The 23,746-nt window shown below is 37.6% G+C and overlaps 1 protein-coding gene across 3 annotated transcripts in view; it reads left to right on the top strand.

Annotated features, from left to right (window-relative positions):
• LOC122790830 overlaps nt 1-23,746 on the top strand; it is a 754,878-nt gene that overhangs the window by 504,377 nt on the left and 226,755 nt on the right. For all 3 annotated transcript variants that reach the window (XM_044058466.1, XM_044058465.1, XM_044058467.1), the window contains 2 exons: nt 3,156-3,374; nt 8,983-9,060. In XM_044058466.1, the coding sequence (XP_043914401.1) occupies nt 3,156-3,374; nt 8,983-9,060 (297 nt within the window). The remainder of the gene's footprint in view (nt 1-3,155; nt 3,375-8,982; nt 9,061-23,746) is intronic.

The raw sequence follows: 23,746 nt of genomic DNA, 5'->3' as shown, positions 1-23,746 counted from the left end.
AAAACAGTATTTGGATAGGTCTTCGACCCGCTATCACAACTGTTAACAGAAACACAATGTAGTCTGGTCCCTGATCTACAATAGAGACAAAGAGGCAAACACTCCTTACCTGAGCCTCCTGTTTAAGGCTGCACGATTTCTTCTTGGGATCCAGTTTTCCGCTTTTCAGCCACAGATCAGACAGTAAACAGCCTCTTTACACACAACAATTCAGTCGGAGGTCTTTTCATTCAAGAAGAACCATTTAGGCAAATTCTCCTGCGTAGATGTCTAACCAGCCATGCACTCTGACCTGTAGCTTACCAAGGGAATTCCGGATTACAAGGATCACAATGTCAAATAAGTTGTTAAAACCAGACTGTAGTTATCAGTAGGCTTTTCTAAGTGACAGTCAATAACACAGGAGGCTCGGGTTCAGAAAGTTTTAGTAGTGTACACAGGCAGGCTAAATAATATACAGTCCAAGTATGAGAGTTTTGTCTGACTCTATACAGTAAGCAGTTTCTTTATATAGTGTTTACAATCAGCTTTTGCCCACCTTACTGACGTGGTCGGTCACAGGGCATTTCCATCACTATGGTCCACAATAGTCTATACATACGTGGGTGCTGGGGTCGTGCTTTTAAAATGTTTTCCCATGAGAATAACACAGCCTCACAAGGCACCTTGTCAATTACAGTGTCCTTCTGTGATTGTAGCTGTTTCAAGGACCCTAGACTGTTCCGATACTGTAGTCAGTTAATTTCTTAATACGTTGCTTTGTCTCTCTGGTAAGGAGTTGTACTGTTATCTTCGATAGAGCTCACAAGGCCATCCTCCTCAGGGGAAGGGGTGATGTTATGCATGTACATACATTTATTGTTCTGTAACCCAGCAGATAATTAATGCTGACAGACATAAGCCTGCTGTACTGGTTACTGCCAGGATCAGAATTCCATCACACTACAGCTTAGCTTCACCAATTACATGCTGGCTTAGTTCTACTGCCATATTGTACGGTACAATTCAATGCATTATATAGTATTTCGAGTCTAAACTGGCACTTCATATGTGTTTCTATATATATTTTTCGAACAACATCCATCCGGCCATATGCATGTTGTTCCGTCCTTTACCTTGACCGTGTGTATTTGGCCGTCCGGCAACGCTACTCTCCACATGTGATGTCCCACCTTCCCCTTCTTTGCCTGTAGCACCCTGTTAGGACGTCCTGTTTGGTAGGCACGTGTTCCGCTATATGTGATCGACTTCACTGCATAGCTAATCATTGATGCGGTGGTTCAACAACCCGACTTGTCCACATGTGTACAGTTATGTGCACCGTGTCGTATGCAAACCTATATGGTTTCGACAGGTACATACCACATGCGGGATGTACACATTCTGCAGACACATTCACATGCAGCCATTTACATATCTGTACCTGAGGTGGGTTGGTGACATGTGGGGTACGTATTTGCCCGCGTGGCATTGCCTAACACAAACATCTTACCACATTTCAGGTATGCATATTGTGTGTGGGTGTATAGCTGCACACGGATGCTAGCAGGTTAGGGTGCACAGGTGTACATGGGTGGGACTGACATGTACAATGAGGCTATTGTGTATTACATCTGAATGCATGGGTTCTGCTTCTGGATATTACACTTCAACATACGCCATCCAGTGTATGCGACAGAGACGTTGCTGGGTGTGGGATATGTTGCTATGCACATGTTTGCCTATGTTTAAGGTATCTTGATTCCTTACTGTTGTTATGTCAACACAGCTACCCGGCTATGTACTCTCACTACTGCTTGTGACCATTATGGTTGGCACCTTTTCCAATGCCCATAGTGGGGCATGTTATGTGGAAACTTCGAATTTGCAGGACTACACATACCCACGGCAAGTGCAGTTGACAGAACTTCACTTGTTTGCCATACTATAAGCTTATTCTGTAAGCATTTAGGTTCATTATTCATTTTCTTATGCCATGTATGTGTTTCATATACAAATGTATATGTTTTATACTACTATTACATGTATATTGCGGGAATATTTTTGGCAGGGGATCTGAGGTCATTTTCCATTTTTCCGATTGTTGCAGGGACACAACTGTCCAATCAGGGACTGTCCATGGCACATTGGGACAGCTGGTAACCCTGGTGACCATGCCCATGTCGCTACTGGGGTTGCCACCTTTTCCAGTTTCCAAGCTGGGATATTTCCGGGTCTCATATCTGACTTTACAGGCCGACACATACACACGGTCACTATATAGCATAGAACTTCACTTGTTTGCCTAAATAAAAGCTTATTGTTGTGGCAGTTTGCTTGCTTATTCTGTTTCTTGTGACATTTAGGTATTTCAGTTACAGAAATAAGCAATTCACGCTACCATTACATTAAATACGGGATATCATTATGTCCTACAATCTTAGCACATTTGCCATTTTTAATACGTTTTTTCGGGACACAACTGCCCATAGAGAGACTGCCCCACCCAGAGTGGGACAGGTGGTGACCTTAGTCGCTGCTCCTATGTCGGTGCGGCGCGCTGACATGCTGCTGTACACCTTCTCTGAGTGTAACCACTGATGGTGCATTGCGGGACAAACGCGGTCTTATGCGTATCCTTTGCTCCTTGGATGGGTACACTTAAGCCTTCGTGGCTTGTATTTGCTTCTCCGTTTATTTGGGACGGTACTATGTTGCATACTCTACGTGCGTTTCATTCTGCACGGGACCTGGCTGCTGCCATTACTATTATGGGCGGACCGTGGCTGTCAGCACATTAGGTTGCTCACCTCATGCCGGCTTAGACACGCCTCCAGACGCATCCTACCTGGGCTCGCTCACGTACACTACGCACGTGTCTGTGGTTGCTGTGCACTCTCATTAATATGCATATGGCGCTACTGCGCCGGCTATTCACTGCACCGCCGGCGCAGACCTTACACTGGCCTTGCGCCGAGCTTCATGAATCCCGGGGTGTGTCTATGCATGTGTGTATACGCGTATGTGCATGTATGTGTCATATAAACAGTATTGCTTTTAGATGTAATAGATTAACTGCATAAGTATCTATTTTTGAATGCAGAAGTAATATGTTACAGATTTCAAGATCCTACAATTCAAGCACAGAGAGCTGTAAAAGACTTAATGTTTTTCAGGTGGACAGTGGAACCAGTTTGAGAAGGAGTTTCTAGATGCACACAATGCCTACCGCAAACAACACGGAGCACCACCACTTCAACTCAGCAAAGACCTGTGCAAATCATCTCAGAAATGGGCCGATCATCTGCTGGCAATCCGAACCTTGAAACACAGTCAATCAGACATGGGAGAAAACCTCTACTACAAACAGAGTTCTGGCATTTATGACATCTCAGGTGGGTGAGCTTATCCCAGCAGAATGTGAACTGGTGGTGGTGGTCTACATTGCTAGCAGCTAACCTAATCTTAAATTGTTAACTCTGCAGAGAGTCCTCCTAATTTATTTTATTTTTCTGCATTGTATCCCTTGATATTTTTGTTTCTTTGGAATAAACAGAAACTCAGCTAGATTTTTTTTCTGTTTTTGCATTGGAGACAGCATGCAAACCAGGCATAACCTGCCTTCAGTTAAGGGCTGGCTTGGTCAGAGTGAAACTTGTTATAAAATTAGTACAGTGTTTGTGAAACAAAACTGTATTGAATTAGTGCTTACCTTACAAATCTCTCAGGTTCTGATAGACACACACAAATGCACCAGAAGACGATGCATGTATTTGTAAAACATAGTCACCAAGTTCATGGAGAAGAAAGATTACTGAGATTAGAGCAAGGACAAGGAAATTTTATATGGATTTAATCAAATGAATTATTGTAAAACAGCTGTTGGAATTTGAATTCAGGGTCTTTTTTAGATTTTCCCATCGATACCACCAGCAGACTCTATAAAAATGTATGTTGGTCAAGCAGATAAGCAAAGTTCTTTTTTTGGTGAATTTCTAAACCTATTCTAACAAAAGTGTATGTTTTAGCTATTAAGGAACACAGATATGTTCATTCACATATAATAACCAATATGTCATTTATCCTGCAAAAGACTTACATACTGCATTACACATTTTGAAGTGTTATAGCAATCAGGGTTGAAATTTAGGATGTTCTATACAGCCAGACTGTATGTTGTCTTACAAGATGGTGTTAAAAATATTAGACTTCCTACAGCTATGAATCAGGGTGTGTGGAACTTGGGAAATCAGTATTGGAAATTATTATCACATAGGCCAACAAAGTAGCTCCTGATTAAAAAGCTCTATAAACCAGTATCATAGGCTGTAATGAGACATTTAGTTATATAAGATATCAAAAATTAAAATTGTTTTGAAACACTTTTTTTCAGGAATCCTGTGACTTTGTTTAAAGGAAAAAGTGATACACAACTTGCTTTCTTTAAATTCTCCATGGAGTTCTGTATGCCTTGGGATTATAATCTGAGCCATGCACTTGTATAATTCATTTTAGTGATGGATTAAGTAACACTCATGAATGGTAAATGTTTAAAGTGAGCGCCTGCAGTGAGTTGTAATAAAGCAAGATTTATGATGGCAACTTTATTTTTTAAATGGCACTTCATAACTGTAATGTTTTTTCATGGTTATGAGCTACAATATACATATGCAATACTTTTTAATGATAGCATAACTCAATATTGACCTGTTTGTAATAGGAGTCGTTGCCCTTGGAAGCGACTAAATATGAATTATTAACTTATGATTCATATATCAATGTATATGTAATCTTTATTTAATTTATTTAACTTTTTTTAACTGGGAAAGTCTGACTTGGAATGAAGCCAGTTTTCAGGCCCGGGGCCCGGGGAGAAATCCTCCAGATGCTCCAGCCACATTCTCTGAGATATTACATTTTACTTTCTAGCTACTCAGTAAACTTATTCTGATATGTCTTCTGGTTAAATATGAATCATCTGATCAACTGTTTGTTAAATAATGCTATATTACTTATTTTTTATATACTGGAAGCACCTGGAGATGCCAGCCATATACTCTAGAAGTGGCAGGAATGAAGCTTTAAACTAAACTAGATATAAAAATTAAATAAACTAAATATGGGGACAGCACTATTTATAATTTTTACATTTGATTTCAATACATAATACTGAAAGACAGAAATATAAAAGTCGGTGATATTATTAAAGGTATATAGAGGTGAAAAAGTGTCCCTTGGGGGTGAAATGAATATGTCACTGACCTAACTTGGTAAAATACAAAAATATGCTACACTTGTAAGTGCTGAAAACAGGTGGATTAGTGCTGTTTGGCAGAAAAAAAGATACAACAATTAAACTGAACTGAACTGGAATTTTAAGATATTACACATGTGATCACAAATGGCAGGCAGGCATCCATCTACACTTGAGTCATAGCTGGCAACTTTAGGAATCCTGTGGACAGCCATTACCATCCACAGTCTTTACTAGGCAAGAGGGGGATGGAAGTAGATTGCCAAGCCTTTTTTACATGTTACACATGCATGCATACACACCTGTAGACAAATTAGAAGTCACCAATGTGCCTACAACATGTTTTTGGAATGTGGGAGGAAGCAAGACCACCTGGAGAAAACCATGTAAACACTGGGTGAGCATGCATCCTATGTGTAGAAGGCACCCTAGATGAGAACCAAACTGGAGAATGTCTGGTATAATGCCCCTCAAAAAATGTTGTATTTGTTAGCAGATTGCAAAAAGGTCTTTGCTAATAAAATCGCAACACAAAAAAGGCTAGGACTTGAGTTAGATATAAGTGCTATTACAGAATATCATAATGCTGATGTAGTGCTATATGTACTCTGGCCCAAGTGTTGCTGATGTATAAAAATGATGGGATATTGTTCTGGGTGTAATGGAGTGAGTAGACCATGCTTTTAGTCAGTATTGTATGCTGTGCAGTATCCATAGCCCTATAATGAAGTCAAGTTTGCATTTGTGATAATATACTTTAAGGCTTGTTCCAGGATGAGTCTCTTGTGAATGGGCTACAGCCATTTGGATAAAAGTGATGTGCTCAACTATTTCAGAAAAATTCCAAGACGCTGAGCTACCCGGATAGCATATTAGTTTATATATATATATATATATATATATATATATATATATATATATATATATATAAATCTTTTAATTAAATTATTTAATTAATTAATTAATTAATTAATTAATTACTTAATTAATTTAATTAAGCCTTTATTCCCGAACTGTCTTAACCTCATATCTTGACATAAGTCATACTTTACAAATAGTGCTAGCTATGTTCAAAGCCTAGGTTTTGTTGTCAAGATGTAACAAATTTGTATTTTCTTATGTATACTACATTTTGTTTACATTACACTTTATTGATTATTGTAATGTGTGCATTAAAATTCACTGTTACTCATGGAGCTTTTCTCCCCAGACCTCTGCTGAAAAAGGACCAGTGTCCAGTCAGACCTTCCCGGTAAACAAATGTTAAATAAATAAATAAATAACATAAATTAATAAAAAAATACACAGAGAGACACACACACACACACACACACACACATATATATACATATGCACAAAACACAGATGGTGCACGTTTCCAAAACGTGTAATCCTATGATGCTTGATTAGTGAAACTGTTTTGTGTGTTAGGAAGCCGGTGCCTAATGAACTCCCTACAAGGTTCATTTTCTGAGTGCTAGATATTTTTTTTCTTGGATTTGGATTTATGTTCACACACACACACACACACACACACACACACACACACACACACACACACACACACACACCTTATTTTGGGGATATGAGTAAAGGTTCATGTTTAGTGTCATGAGGGGTGAAGAAACCAGCGCAATCTTTTTCATACATTTAGTTCATACCAAGACTAACATTAATCTCAAAGAAGTGTCTGCTAATCTCTTGTGCCTGACAGCCACAAGCACATTAATGTCCTGCTTACCTGTCAACTGTACAGATTTAGGAGGGTTGTCCTTAAATTGTTGTCAAGTTTTTGTGCCATCCCTTCTAAAACTGTTGACTATTTTCAGAATTTCTAAGTTAATAGTACCACTCCTAGTGATGACTAAGGAAATCAAGGTCACAAAGATAAAAAAGGGTAATGTGGACAGGTAGTGTGGTGAGAAAATGTTGCATTGATGTTATATTAAAAACACAATATTAAAAAAGAGCCTTATTGTTCCTGTACACCTCTTGCCCTTCAGCCCAATGTGTTCTCCCTTTAGTCAGAAGTTAAAAACTAAGTGCTGTCTTGATGAAAGTTTGGTAGTTCTTTTCTTCATGTACAGGCTCTGGTAATATGCAGCGTTGTGCTGTCATAGAACACTAATCTGTGTTCTTGTACAGAAACAAACAAAAAAAAGACAAGTATTCAGAATAGCCCCATGGGACAACTTGAGGACTATGTACAAATGAAAATGGTTTCTCCAATCTTCTGGAGAAGAAAGTAAAATGAATGACAGGAATGTGGGTATAGTATGGAAACTCTCAGAGGAAAAAAGTTGAGAAATATTGGTGTCTGACGAAAAAAATATGAAAGCTATGTACTACATATCCCTTGACCATATTTGGGATCTGTGCAGTTACCCATGTTTCGTATTGTGTGCCCTTTGTATTTATTTTGGATCTGTGTAGTTACCCATGTTTTGTATTGTGTGCCCTTTGTATTTATTTTGGATCTGTGTAGTTACCCATGTTTTGTATTGTGTGCCCTTTGTATTTATTTTGAATCTGTGTAGTTGCCCATGTTTCGTATTGTGTGCCCTTTGTATTTATTTTGGATCTGTGTAGTTACCCATGTTTCGTATTGTGTGCCCTTTGTATTTATTTTGGATCTGTGTAGTTACCCATGTTTTGTATTGTGTGCCCTTTGTATTTATTTTGGATCTGTGTAGTTACCCATGTTTTGTATTGTGTGCCCTTTGTATTTATTTTGGATCTGTGTGTTACCCATGTTTTGTATTGTGTGCCCTTTGTATTTATTTTGGATCTGTGTAGTTACCCATGTTTATTGTGTGCCCTTTGTATTTATTTTAGATCTGTGTAGTTACCCATGTTTTGTATTGTGTGCCCTTTGTATTTATTTTGGATCTGTGTAGTTACCCATGTTTTGTATTGTGTGCCCTTTGTATTTATTTTGGATCAGTGTAGTTACCCATGTTTTGTATTGTGTGCCCTTTGTATTTATTTTGGATCTGTGTAGTTACCCATGTTTCGTATTGTGTGCCCTTTGTATTTATTTTGGATCTGTGTAGTTACCCATGTTTCGTATTGTGTTCCCTTTGTATTTATTTTGGATCTGTGTAGTTACCCATGTTTCGTATTGTGTGCCCTTTGTATTTATTTTGGATCTGTGTAGTTACCCATGTTTTGTATTGTGTGCCCTTTGTATTTATTTTGGATCAGTGTAGTTACCCATGTTTTGTATTGTGTGCCCTTTGTATTTATTTTGGATCTGTGTAGTTACCCATGTTTCGTATTGTGTTCCCTTTGTATTTATTTTGGATCTGTGTAGTTACCCATGTTTCGTATTGTGTTCCCTTTGTATTTATTTTGGATCTGTGTAGTTACCTTTGTTTCGTATTGTGTGCCCTTTGTATTTATTTTGGATCTGTGTGGTTACCTATGTTTCGTATTGTGTTCCCTTTGTATTTATTTTGGATCTGTGTAGTTACCCATGTTTTGTATTGTGTTCCCTTTGTATTTATTTTGGATCTGTGTAGTTACCCATGTTTCGTATTGTGTGCCCTTTGTATTTATTTTGGATCTGTGTAGTTACCTATGTTTCGTATTGTGTGCCCTTTGTATTTATTTTGGATCTATGTAGTTACCCATGTTTCGTATTGTGCACCCTTTGTATTTATTTTGGATCTGTGTAGTTACCCATGTTTCGTATTGTGTGCCCTTTGTATTTATTTACCTAATTGCTCGTTTAATTTTCTCTCATTTAGGGAAGGAGCCTGTAGAGAGCTGGTATAAAGAAATTGAGAACTATAATTTCAGTCGCCCTGGCTTTCAGAGTAACACAGGTAAGGATGAGAACTGCAGTCTCTCTCACTTTGATATTCTTCTTTAGGCCATACACAACTTTTTTTCTGATATCCTACATGTATTGCAAGCCTCAGGCTATGAAAAATATGACAGCATGATAACGAGCTCTGGGGAACCCCTTTAATATCTGAATATCAGAAAAACAAACTGATGTAGATAACAGTTTTCAAAATGTTTTATATTTTCTGTTATAGTTACCAAAGAAGGCAAGAAGCACTTTTAAGTTTTATCTGATATTTGAAGTAGAGATTAAATTGTCTGTCTATAGGTTTGTTTCTCATACGGTTGAAAAACAGTGATATTACATGTCAAGGTAAAAGCTCTTGTGATCAGCAGCTGTAAATTTAACTTGATGTAACTAAGTGAAATGTTCTGGATTGTGGCACTAACATAGTTCCTTTGTGCCTGATAGAATGGTAGAGCGTCATTGCTTCTTAAAACTCCCACATACAGGATCTTGGAAGAGAGGCAGACAGTCAAAATGTCCTTCTGTCAGATTTTCTGATTCAAAGTCTGTTCTTTTTCTGAACCTTTGAGAGTATCACTACATGTCAAGTATAACTTGAATACATTTCAAAGACTGGTTACTCATCTAGTCAATGCAGAATTTCAAAGACCTGGAAAGAAGTTGACTTGCAATGCAGTGCTGCTCTGTACTTATCTTTCATTTGAGAATTAGCCATGCAGCGCTGTTCACTTAGTCTGTTAGAGAACATGGCACGTTAATTGGCTTTCATCACATATGTTACTCTAAAGTTTTTTTTTTCCTATGCCATGATCAAAGGTATTACTGCTCAGTGCTACGAGCCTAAACAAAAAACTCCACTCCCTAGAAGCTCTCTTTACCCTAGAGAATGCTGATGTCTGGGTGTTCTCTGAGATGTGGTTTAAAGCCTCGGAGAACACACCAACAGTGCAAGGTTATAATGCCTTACACACATTTAGACCAGCTACTTCACAGGCAAGGACTAAAGGTGGAGGTGTCTCTATTTACATCAAAAATAAATGTACTTCAAGGCTGGTCAAACAGGACAATGCACTTGAGCTGCTTCATGTTCAAATCACCATAGGAAAATCTAATACCATTTCCTTACAAGCTATAGGTCCCCCCTCTATGACCCAGGAACCCCATACCATGTATTAAAACTTATTAGAAACATCCAACCCAATACCATATTCATGGGTGACTTTAATTACCCCACAATAAACTGGAAATCCTATACGACATCACACGCACATGCACAGAGATTCCTGGATTTTGTAAACACAAATTCCCTGGACCAGATAGTCAATAGACCAACCAGGGGTACAACCATACTGGATATGGTCCTCACTAATTTGGCACACCCCCTACTGTAATGCTTTCCCTGGTAATGTCAGACCACAAATGGTCTCCTTTGAAGTAAAAATAAAACCCGGACCCCAGCTAAACCAGAAATATTCAGAAACTATTCTAAGGCTAGTCTCCTGCTATTAAGTGAGAACCTGGCAAAATTTCAAGCCCCCACAAACCATGAGAATACTTCTGCCTATGCAGAACTGTTCACAGAAACCCTGTACAAGCATGTTAATAGCTGCATAGAGAGAGCTGTACCTACCAGGAAGAAGTACAGAACTAACTCAAAAAACAAGCCACCCTGGTGGAATCACAAAATTAATCAGATATATAACAGGAGGAAGAAAATCATGGCAAAAATCAGAAGGTGCAACACGCAGAAGGATACAAGCCCTCTCATCAAACTAAACAAACAACTCAGAGGACAAATAAAGTCTACCAAAGCCAAATTTGAGGCAAGTTTGGCCTCCCAGGCCAAGGACAGCCACAAAACATTAAATAGCTATGTCCACAACCTCAAAGGCAATACACAATTGTGTACAGAGCTCATTGTAAATGGAGCCACCTATACTGAGCCAGAAGATATAGCAAACCTCCTGGCTGATAAAGTCAGCTCCAACTTTACTCCTCTCTCCCCCTCAACCTTCCCTCAGGAAATATCAAATATAACTTCCCTACTATCACCGGGGAACAGGTCCTTAATGCTTTCTCCAAGAACACTGCATCAATGGGCTGAGACAATATCCCAGGATGCCTTCTAATAAATAGCATGAAACATGACCTATCAGGGCCTCTGGAATTACTATTTAACTGTAGCCTCCAAATAGGCTTCATGCATCATGAATGGAGAAAGGCAACAGTCATCCATCTGCACAAAGGTGGGGCCAACTACAGACCCTGGAAACTACAGGCCCATAAGTCTCACTAGTCTTATATGCAAAGCCATGGAAAGAAGTATCATGGAGATGATCAAAATAGAGATAGTAAATCTCCAGACACTGGACTCAACCCAGTTTGGTTTCATCAAGGGCAGATATTGTCTACTCAACCTGGTGGACTTCTTTGAGAAAGTCACCAATGCAATGGATAAGGGCACAATCATTCACACTGCCTACCTTGACCTGGCCAAGGCATTTGACACAATACCCCACTTGGGCATTGTTGACAAACTCAAGAGGTTAGGTACAAACCTGTATGTCATGCGGTGGATAGCCAACTAGCTCACTGACAGGACCCAAGAAGTTAGAATTGGGGGAGTCCACCTCTACAAAGAGGCCAGTCACAAGTGGAGTCCCTCAGGGATCACTTTTTGGTATTTACTTCTCAGAAGTCAAGACCAATGTCAGTGGTCTCTGGCTGACTAAATTTGCAGATGATTGCAAATTAGGAGCTGTCATTGAATCTCACACTGACACAGATGTTCTCCAGAAGGGGCTGACACAGACAAACAACTGGTGTCAGAGCCATGGACTAAAACTAAATGCCAAGAAATGCATAATAGTATCCTTTGGGAAGTCATCCATCCCTGGTAACTATCATATTGACAACACACCCCTTAGAGATGACCCAGTAGTCAGGGACCTAGGGACACACATAGATAGTAACCTAGCCTTTGATCATCACGTGTTTACAGTGGTGAGGAAATCATTCTGTACTGCACTACTTATAAACAAAGGTATGGCATCTAAGTCCAAGGAAGTCATTGTTCCAATGTGTTTGGCATACATCAGACCTATCACTGAGTACAAGACCCCCCTTTGGTATGTACCTAACCAGGCATATCCTACAACCGGAATGTCCATAGAGGTTCCTCACTAAAAGAATACAGGGTGTAAGTAATATGTCATATGCAGACTGCCTCAAGACCCTATACTTGTATTTTGTCTCCTACAGGCTTTTGAGGGGAGAGCTATGCCTGACATACAGGGCATTGTCAGACCAACTCTGATGGACCTCCTTCATATCCACAAAGCAAACAGTACCATAATTACCCATTCTAAAGACTTAAACCTTGCCTGTGACATAAATAGAACCTGCTGGAGAGATAGGTATGTATCCCAGAGACTACCCAGTCTATGGAATATCTATCAACAACAATCTATTGTTTAGAGGCTCCCCATCCATGTGAAGCAGAGTTCTTCCCTAACCCATTTCAAGTTCAACTTGGACAAATGGATGGGAAAACAGAAATTCATCCATGGTTTGGCACCTATGTCTCTAATGCAAACAGGTAATCTGTAAATGGTTCTTCTCCCAGGCCCATGCTCACACTTATCAAGGGTATCAGAACGTATTAGAGATTTGGGATGCATAGCTTGGCTTAAAAAGTCCCTTGGGGTCGTTAGCCTAGTAAACACCTATGAACCTACAAACATATGATAGGAATAGGGCCCATTTCAGTGTCACTGCATGTTTAAAGTTCGTAAGATTAGTCCTGTTTCAATCTTATGATCTTTCTTAAAACTGATGTATTCAGTACCATTAAGGCGCACACAAAATCAGCCCCCTCAGTCCATCCATCCATCCATCCATCCATCCATCCATCCATCCATCCATCCAGTGCAGTTGAATTGCATCTGACTCCTGTAGCACCTGTAGCTCCCCCCTCCCACATACACACATAAAACCTATGGACAGGGACCAGGATTTTCCATTTTCCCATGGGAAAGAGCAGTGAATCCTGAACTTTCACTGCTCAGGTATTGACTTTTGATGGAATTTGGCATTTTAGGCCAGAGCACTCATTCAGTACAATGTATATTTCTTCTTACATTCACTATTTATAATTCTGTCAATTTACTTTATTGTATGTTCTACACACAGCATCTGCTTTAATTTTGCATGTGTGTGTGTGTGTGTGTGTGTGTGTGTGTCTATATATATATAATTTTACATATGTGTGTGTGTCCATATATATATATGTATATATATATATATATATATATATATATATGTGTGTGTGTGTGTGTGTGTGTGTGTGTGTGTGCGTGTGTGTGTGTTTGTGTATAATATATATATATATATATATATATATATATATATATATATATATATATATATGGGTCTACTTCTGTTTGTCGAAAACACAGTTCTCTTGACAAACAGAAGATCGAACCCAGTTAAGCATCGAACCGACTTAAGCGAAAGTGCACTACATCGACAGTGCACTTTCGCAAAAGCTAAGTCACCGATGCACATTACAGTGGGGATAACGAAATATATCGTTTTCTCCACTGTAGTGCGATCTTGGAGTTAGTATATTTAATGGGGGGGGGGGGTGTGAGGGTTGTTTAAAGTAGTTTGTTTTGATTTTTTTCTGATTCGGTGAATCAGCTTTTGCGGATGTGCACTTTCGATGTAGTGCACTTTCACTTAAGTTGGTTTCTCCTTTTTTTGTTCGAGATTTTGAAATTTCGATCAAGAAAAGTAGACCCATATATATATATATATATATATATATATATATATATATATATATATATATATTTAGCAAACCCAAGAGCAACAGACAGCAGATGAATCTTGTATCTTCAGATGCAGTGCAATGCAGAGTACCAAGAATACACTCCGTGGTGGATATAAAACAAAGGTTTATTATGAACAGAACAAATAACGTAAGCGCTTTCGCGGACTCACACTCCGCTTCATCAGACGTAAAAAATATGAAGAAAAGCAGCCTTTATATATATAGCTTAATAGTGCTCTAATAATCAGTTAAGATACAGCTGTACATGATTATGTGGACAGGTCCATGCTTAAAGCTATAAGGCATTCAAAAGATTCTTTAAAAACTTTTTACTTATAACAACATTAAAAGCTTGTTTATAATAAAAATGCTTACATATGTCAATTCCACCTGTGAATTTTTGAAATTCACAGCTATTTGGTCAAATGTAAGTATTGATTTTTTGGACGTCAATATTTATTTGGAGGATAATGTGTTGAAAACTAAATTGTACAGGAAATCGTGTTATCGCTTTTCCTTTTTACATCATACCAGTATGCATAACCCTAGGCTATTTAATAATATAGTCAAGGGTCAAGCAATGAGAATTTCAAGACTCTGCTGTGAAGATACCACTTTTAAAAAAGAGTTAATAGATCTTAAACAAGGTTTTATGGACAGAGGATATGTGGAGTCAGAAATTAATGATGTTTTTTCACAAGTAGGAACCCTTAGAAAAACAAGGGCTAAACCTTTCTTCTCTCCAGTTGCAACTCCAACTGTGAGAGAAAAGGCTATGGTAGATAATACTCCCTCCATAATAATACCCTATTGCAGTAATATTAAACAAGTACAGAATATTGTCCAAGATAATTGGCACATCCTATTAGTTGATAATGAAACACAAAAGTTAGTAGGAAATGTACCAAAATTTACTTATAAAAATAATAAAACTTTGAAGCAGTCTTTATGCTATAAGGAAAATGAAATAGGAATGCAAGCTATAATTCCCTTTACATTAAGAGGTACCAGTAAATGTAATAAATGTGCTTACTGTGCTTATATTGACGAATCGAGATTTTTTAAACATCCCGACACAGGACATTTATGGCAACTTAGATGTAAAGGAGATTGCAACACTAGAAATGTAGTTTATGTTGGGCATTGCACTGTGTGTTTTTCCTACTACGTAGGAAAAACTAACAGGTCTCTTCGTGAGCGCATAAGAGACCATGTTTATAACATAAATAGAAAGGATGAATACAGTGCAATTGCAAAACACGTAATCCATGAAGGTCCTGAACACACATTCTTGTTTCAAATATTACATATACAATTTGAAAATATGCGCTTGGGCAACATTGTGAATGATACTGAGAACTCTGAATTAAAATGGATTTTACGTTTAGGTGCACATAGGGGAAGGGGTCTAAATGACACTGTATCCATTAAGCCCGCTTTGAATGCTAGGAAATTGAAATAGCTGCTATAGAATATGTTTACGTTTTAAGATGTTTTTAATAATTTTCTATTATAAACAAGCTTTTAATGTTGTTATAAGTAAAAAGTTTTAAAGAATCCTTTGAATGCTTTATAGCTTTAAGCATGGACCTGCCCACATAATCATGTACAGCTGTATCTTAACTGATTATTAGAGCACTATTAAGCTATATATATAAAGGCTGCTTTTCTTCATATTTTTTACGTCTGATGAAGCGGAGTGTGAGTCCGCGAAAGCGCTTACGTTATTTGTTCTGTTCATAATAAACCTTTGCTTGTTTTATATCCACCACGGAGTGTATTCTTGGTACTCTGCATTGCACTGCATCTGAAGATACAAGATTCATCTGCTGTCTGTTGCTCTTGGGTTTGCTAAATACGTAACAAGGGACTCTGCATTTGTTCTTTAATTATATATATATATATATATATATATATTTCTCACACACACACACACACACACACATATATATATATATATATGTATGTGTATAGATATATATATATATATATATATATATATATATATATATATATATATATAAATATATAAAATACTATCTAGTTTACATATATGTTTGTTTGTGTCTTTCGGCTTTTCCCGGTTAGGGGTCGCAACAGCAAAACTCCGGTCCGCTAATGATTGGCAGTTGATTTTTACGTACCAGCTTGTCGGGCCTGACACACAACCTTCAACGAAGGTACGCCCATTCACGCATGTCTCCACGCAGAAGACGCTCTAGCTGAGAATCAAACCGGACAGTGTCTTACTGTGAGGCGACAATGCTACAAAAATCATAGTAAAGACTGAAAGTTATAGTTATAAATTTGTGGGTATAATTTCCAGATTTGGCCTCACGAAAATGGAATCTAATTTTTTCAGAACTGTATATCAGTGTCCCTGCATATGGACCATTTAGTGTCACCAGTCTATGTCATGTATATCAATGGGATGTAGCAAGAAACCAAAATACCCTGACAAAGCCCATGTATATAGAGGAAGAACATGCAGACTCTCACCAGGAGTCACCCAGGTGAGAACACCTAGCTGTGAGATAACAGTGCTATTCATTAAGCTACTGTGACAGACAGCTATGCCCATATATAAACAGGTAAATTAAATCAGACCAAACCACAGTGAACACTCTTGCATGATTAACACTGAAAGTGAAATATGCATCTGTGTGCACACACATGGGTGTACATTCACATTTACTGACTGTGTGTACGTATATGTGAACTTACTGAATCTCCATGCAAATTATAAAGGAGCACTACGGATTTATTGCCATCTAGTTTTTAAAACATTATATACATATAATTTGATGGTTCTACTTTTTCCTCAAAATTAATTAATGTGGGACATTATTAGAATGACAGGCAGGTAATTTTGCCAAATATGGGGTGAAACATTTTGTTTAATGTCAGTCTGTTTTCTTCTGTGTGTATGGGTGATTGGTATATTTACTTATCTGGGCTACTGTGGCAGAGCTATGTTCCTTTTCCCTTGAGGAGTAGAAACAGTGTTTGAAGTTGGCAGTTTTAAGTGGAAAAGAGGTGTAGGGGGCTAGTACATGACAGCAACTCAACAGACATAAATGCAGAGAGAGAGTATGAAACTATGAACCTATTAGAGAGACAATGGCAAAACGTAATGTCAGCATATAGGGAGAAATGGGAAAACTACAGTGTGTGATCATGGTACTGCAGGGATTGTAGAACTGGCCCTTTCCCCACTGTAATGTGATCTCAGAGTTAGTATATATAATTTGTAGGGAGTGTGGGGATGCAGGGGGAATTGCCCCCTGAAAAAAAGCTGTTTTTGCTGGAGGGGTATTTTGGATTTGACATTCTGACTGCCATTGTTATGGCACTTGAAAGTCCGAACATTCAGTCTGAAAACATGAATACATAGGAGCCACCACTCTATACATGGTTAAGTGGGGTACTTTGTCTCCAAAAGAATAATTTTTATATTTCAGTGAAAGCAGTTTTGATTTTGAAAAAGTTGCATTTGTTTTGTGTTTAGTAAGATTGTTTTCTGTGGCTTGTATTCTGTAGCATGTGTTTGGCAGACATTCTTTAAAAGAATTTTTGCCATTCTGACATGCAGTTTGCTTATAATTCTGTGACTAACCCATTTATAACTTAGTTGCTAAGATGTTTGTGCTAACCCCCATCACTGATGTTATAATGTTTAAATGGTATGATAGCAACTACAGGACTGAGGTTGTGTAATATGTTTGTATTACATTTATTTACCACGCTTTGGACTTTTCTCAAGTGAATCTATTTTGTCCACATCCCTAGAAATACATTGTCACATAGATAAGAAATGCATTGTACTGTAAGGAATATTCACAAGGTAAGCAAGGTGTATACATAGACATATTGATATATACAGGTTAGAGTCACTCAAATGAAAATTTTAACATTGCAATAGTAAAGTTGAGGCTAACTACCAGTAGTACTAAATATACGAACCATGAAAAGCATGATTGCAAATAAACATAAGTAAAACATTTCCAAATCAAATAAAATGGAGTAGAAATGTGCATAATTATATACATGAAGCGAGGGCATTAAATGTTGTTGCACATCAGGAAGGGAGAAATGTTTTGCTGTACATCAGGAAGGGATAAATGCTTTGTTTTGTATACTCTTATGTATGGTATAACTGTTATGTTAACTTTGTAGAGTTTTCAAGGATAAAATCAGTAAGTGTGAAAAGGGCAATTTGGGTGCTCCTCCCTTTTAGAAATCCAAGCTGAAGAATGGAAAGAATATTTTATTTGTAAACCTAGAATGTGACTTGATTCTATACTACTATTTCAACTAGATGAGGTAACAGTGAGGTAGGACTATATTCAGATGTGTTACTTTGCTACATATGGAATATGGGCAATTATTGCTTCCTTTCACTTTTTTGGAAATGTTTGCTGTGTGTTTAATTGATGTTAAGGAGATATTAAATTTGTGAAGTAATTGTATCTCCGCATAGTTTGAGGACTAGAGGCCATCAGCCTCTGGGCAACCATGCAGGGAGTCACTGAGCTTATTTGCTCATCAAAGTGAGGTAATTAAGGCAAGAGGGCAAACACATTTATCACCTTCTTGGCTGTAAAAGATGGAGTTGGATTACTTGCTTTTTATTTGACCAGTTAGACTGTTGAATACCCTCCAGAATGTTTGGGGGGGATTAAAAGTCTAGGTTTACTGACAGTACATGAACACATGCATAAATGTGTCTCCCTGTTAGAACGCTGAATATTCATAACAGCAAACCCAGGATATCAAAAAGGCACAATATTGAAGTGACATAACTACAAAACTTAAAAGAGCAAACTGTGAAGGTAGATGTTTGTGCAAGATTGCTGGGTTTGCAGTTTTGCCCATTCCCAGCTGTAGTGTTTTCTTGGAGTTGTTATATATAATTAGAAAGAGGGGGTGGGATGTTGTAAGTTTCAATGTTAGAGCACTTCAGTTTTTTGCTGTGTCATTGTTTTAGGATCTATGATTTGAAAGTTATTGTTATAAACATCTGACATTGTAACGTTGACATACACACACACACTTCTTTTGAACATCTAATTACCTTCTCTGCTTGGTTATATTGTTTGATGTGAATGTTGTGATCATGTGGAAAGAGAATGTAGTATCTTTTTGTTTTAAAAGTGATCATAGTATACTTGTCATCCACATCAGATTTGTTGTTCTGTAAAGGTGCTTTAATATAGGGCAAAATTTGTTTAGAGAATTAGACTGTGGTAGTTATAGACTGTAGCTTAAACACATGAGGCTTAATAAAATTCTGCCCTGAAAAAAAGGTTACTGCATTGTGTAGATTTTATAGTTTTTCAGGAGTGGGTTTCAATATGATAGAGGGTGGAGGCAGAATTTTGAGCCATTTGAATGTGATAGCACAATGGTCGCTTACTTTAGGTCGACAAGTGGAAACATTAGGATGACAAGTTTGAAAAGAGCTAACTTTAGTAGCATACTTATTGATTAGGTGGTCAAGCCAGGAGTTATTAATGGTAATTATATTTTGGATGGATCCTTCAGTCTGGAAAAGACTGAGGTCAGATAAGAAGCTGTTTAGTTATGGTTACAGGGACCAGAACATTTGTTTTGATGTTACGAAGGGATGAGTATTTTTAGTTTAAGTTGTGAGTGGAGTATTAAAGATATCCACGAGTTTTGCTTTGGATATAGGTGGTGGGAAGTACACAGATGTGAATGCTGAGTCTGGCTTTTTAGGTAGGTGGAGAGCTGAATAAGTCAATTTGGATTAAAGTTAAGAGCATAAACATTTCTATAACAGTATAATCTTGGAATTTCTGTAGGTGCCTGCACATATATAAATTATTGTTTTGCTTTACACTGGTGATGACTCTTCCATTTTATGTCATGCTTTTCTGTCACCCATATTTTCTGGTGTCTCTCACATTGCTTGTTTATCCTTTTGGTTATTTGGTATATTTAAAGCCAAGTTCTTTTCCTCATTTATTTTTGCTAGACCCTCCCACAAAATGAGCAATTCTTTCATTGCTGTCTGCTTATTGGATTTGCAGAATTAAAGTCATCATATTTTAGACAGTATGTGTAAGCATGCCAAGTCACTTCTAATATTTTCTTCATTAATTCATTGCCAACCCTGCTTTGCTGCTTTGCATCAGTAGCAAGTATCCATCAAGTTTCCTTTCATTCTCTTATGCTTTGCTAAAATCCTGAGTACAGTGAAAAAAACAGCAATCACAAAACTGAATTTTCTGTACCTACAGTGTTTATATTATTTAGTTGATTGCCTCAGGACATAATTATATTTTTGGGCACAGCATCCCTTTATTTCTCTACATGCTGCTGCCTACCTTTTATAAAATCTAACTTAGACAGACCTAATATCGTAGATATCCAGACTACGAGTTATAAGATTTGACCACTCTCTTGTGAATCCATATCATCTTGAGCCCTGTACCCTATTGTTTTGTAGAGAATCAAAATGTATTTTCTATTCAGTAGCAAGTCTGATTTTTCCTTATGATCAAATTTAATCTGGCACATTGATAATGTCATCCTTATGTCTTATTCCTACTGTTTCAAAGGGGTATTACATCTACCTTCATCCAGTCTTTGGTAACTTTACCCTATGAGGATTTTTAGCAGTGACACTCTTGTTTGACACGTGTTGCAGAGGGAAAGGCTTTGAGCTGTTAAGAAGCTACTTCCTGTGTTACAGGGTTTGAATTCCCAAACCTTCATTTGCTTGCTGTATGACCTTGAACAAGTGGCTTAACCAGGAAGTCCTTTAAAGTAATTGGGAATTTGGGGTAGGTTTCTAAATGGTCTTCTGGACTGCATGCTGGTAAATGCATATGAACCTTGCCTTTATTTATTTAGGTACACAATTTTTACATGATGCTTTCCTGCCCTACTCACAGTTATTTTAAGTTCCATTACTCTTCTTTTTTTACTTTTCTTGCTATTTTGCATATCTGTAAATTGGTTTTATGTCCATTCTTTGCAAAACTTCTTATCCTATCCTTATTTGGGAACTTTGCTTTCCTCAATGCTTTTTTTCTACAAATGGTTTTGTTTTCTGTCTTTCCTCCTTTTCATTTCATAAATACTATATGTTTTCCCTAACCATGTATGCCATTTCATTTGGTCACCACAGTGTTTTCCCCTACGTCTTTGTTTCCATATTTGTTTCACAAGATAGATTGCTGCTTTTATGGTGGCACTTTTCCATACCAATATTATGTCCTTTTGCTACAGTGGCACAAGACCACAGCATTTTTGCCAAAGCCTGCTTCCTGAAGTCCAAATCACTATGTTTAATTAATTAATTTATGATTAATGTTTGGAAGTTACCTGTTCTGAAATTTCTACACCACCTCCAAGACTTTTTTTTAGATTGTTTTACTGTGTGGCTGCAGCCACAATTTAAAACACTGAAATCCCTCCTCAAAAACACTCCTCTTTCTATGACAGTATAAGGATAATTTCTATTATTTCCTATATCCTCCTCAGCATATCTACCATATGTTAAACCTGTAGAGAGTTTGATGTCATTAAGAGTCTCCTCTGTAACTCAAATTGCAGTCTGGCCTCTTTTTGTTCCAGTGATGGTTTTTCCTGTATAGAGGGTTGCATACTCTCTTGTTAATTTCCTGTGCCCCTGCTATTAACTCTGTGACCCTTGCACAGTTAGACTAGTCACAGTACTGCATGTTCATTGCTTTTAGTAATGCCACTGTATCAGAATTATGATATGAACCTCTGATTAATTAGTTCATTTTCTTGTATTCAAGTTTATGTCATAGTCTAAATCTATTATGATACATAATGGATTAAAGTAAAGGCCAAGGAGTAATGGTGATAAAGAATCATGTTGGAGTGAATCTCCTTGACTTTTTTTATATTGAGCATATAGATCAGATTTTTTTCCATTGCTTGTTTACTTTGTCACTCTATTTTGAGTTGTTAAGGAAGGACGCAAAACTTTGATTTTAAAAAACAAAAATGGTGTGGATAGGTAAGGCTATGTCCTAAACAAAGACTTTGATACAAAAAGAACACAAAAACAAAATGTAAGGGCTTTTGTCCAATAAATATAACAGACTTCTTCAGAATGATATTAAAAAGCAATTCATCACATTTAAATGTTTCCTACTGAATCACATGATCACAAATTCACATTTTTAATGGTATAGTGACACAGATTAAAATTAATAGATCTAATACCAAGAAATAGAGAGATCAGATGGCATAATGGTTAAGGTCTTCACCTCTGATGTACAAGGTTCCATCCTGACCTCCAGTCAATGCCTGTTTGCAGTTTAAATGTTCTTCCTGTGTCTCTGTGGGGCTCTTCCCACCTCCAAAAAACATGCTGAGTGTTTACACATCAAACTCACCAATGAATGGAACTGTGGGTAGCAGCACAGACTCTACTTGGCCCCCTGTAGAGGGAAGAGTTGTAGACACCAACAGCTTTGGGCATCGACTGCAATGCACAGAGTCATGAAAGGTGATACTGCCAGCCCAGCTATCTGGAATTTTCTAAATAATTATATGTCATTTATGAATATTAACATGATTTATATAGAAGTGTAACAAAGGGAGATATTGCCAGCACAGCTCTCTGGAATTTTGTAAATGGTCATGTGTCATTTGTAAATGTCAACATGCTGCATATAAGATGCTTGTGTTACAAATGTATTAGAAGTGTATGTCATGTATATATCAAACTAGGTTTGTACAGACATGTGTTTAAAAGATATTTTATAAAGTTCTGAGCTTAAAAATGGATCCACAGTGTGCCCTGGTGGAAGAGAACAAAAATGTTCATACACTGTTGTAACTGTTTAAATGTATATATTTTAATAATGGAAACTGGAACATAGGGGGTTAACTTCATTCTAGGAAAACTTCAGAAAAAAATAGCTGAAATTAAAATAATTTATGACAGCAAGAAGCAGGATGTCTATACTAGGGAGCTCTCTGTGTTGTCTTGAAGGAAAAATAATTAATAGGCTTAAGCTGTGGAAGTGTTTTTGTTTTATGACTTCCTGCAAGTACCATGTGCTGAGGAAAAGCCCTTGTGTATGTATTTTCACAGGTAGATGCTAAATACTGCCAAATTCCATCAATGGTTGTTTTGAACCTAGGAAGTGAAGTCAGATGACAAGCAATGATGTCATTCTACAAGTTATCCCAGCAGTAATATTTGAGATATTAATTTGGGAATTCTCTTAGAGAGAGGGAGAGCATTCTATATTCAATCTTTGACCTGGTAAGATCCATTCACCACATATCTGCCTTGCTATGAGTAAGTGTAAGTCTAGGGAACAGTGTAGTTCTCTTAGCTATAGTCAGGAATATAGCAAAGCTTATTCTAGATATTTTTCTTTATTTATTTGAGACTGTCCTGCAATGTTGTTTTAAATATTTCCTGTGTTTTTGAACTCTGATATCACTGTAAATATATACTGAGTATTTTCTTATCCTTTTATTATTTATTAAATATATTTAAACCTTTCATGGTGAGCCACGGTGGTGCAGCGGTTAGCATTGTCGCCTCACAGCTAGAGGTTCTCCTGTTCGATTCTCGGCTGGAGCGCCTTCTGTGTAGAGTCTGCATGTCCTCCCCGCTGTCAAGTGACATTTAAAAACATGCAGGTAGGTGCGTGCGTGAATGGGTGTGCCTTCCTTGAAAGTTGGGTGTCAGGCTGGCAACTCGGCACCGTAAAAATCCACTGCCAATCATGAGCAGACCGGAGTTCCTCTGTGGCGACCCGTAACCGGGAAAAGCCGAAAGACATTACTGTTGTGGCTGATCTTTGTGAGACATATTTAAGTTCTGAGAGTATGTGCATAT

This window comes from Protopterus annectens, chromosome 16.part0, assembly GCF_019279795.1.
Source record: "Protopterus annectens isolate FY-2018-M chromosome 16.part0, PAN1.0, whole genome shotgun sequence".
Classification (NCBI taxonomy): domain Eukaryota; kingdom Metazoa; phylum Chordata; order Ceratodontiformes; family Protopteridae; genus Protopterus; species Protopterus annectens.
This window is presented reverse-complemented; position numbering and strand designations above follow the sequence as displayed.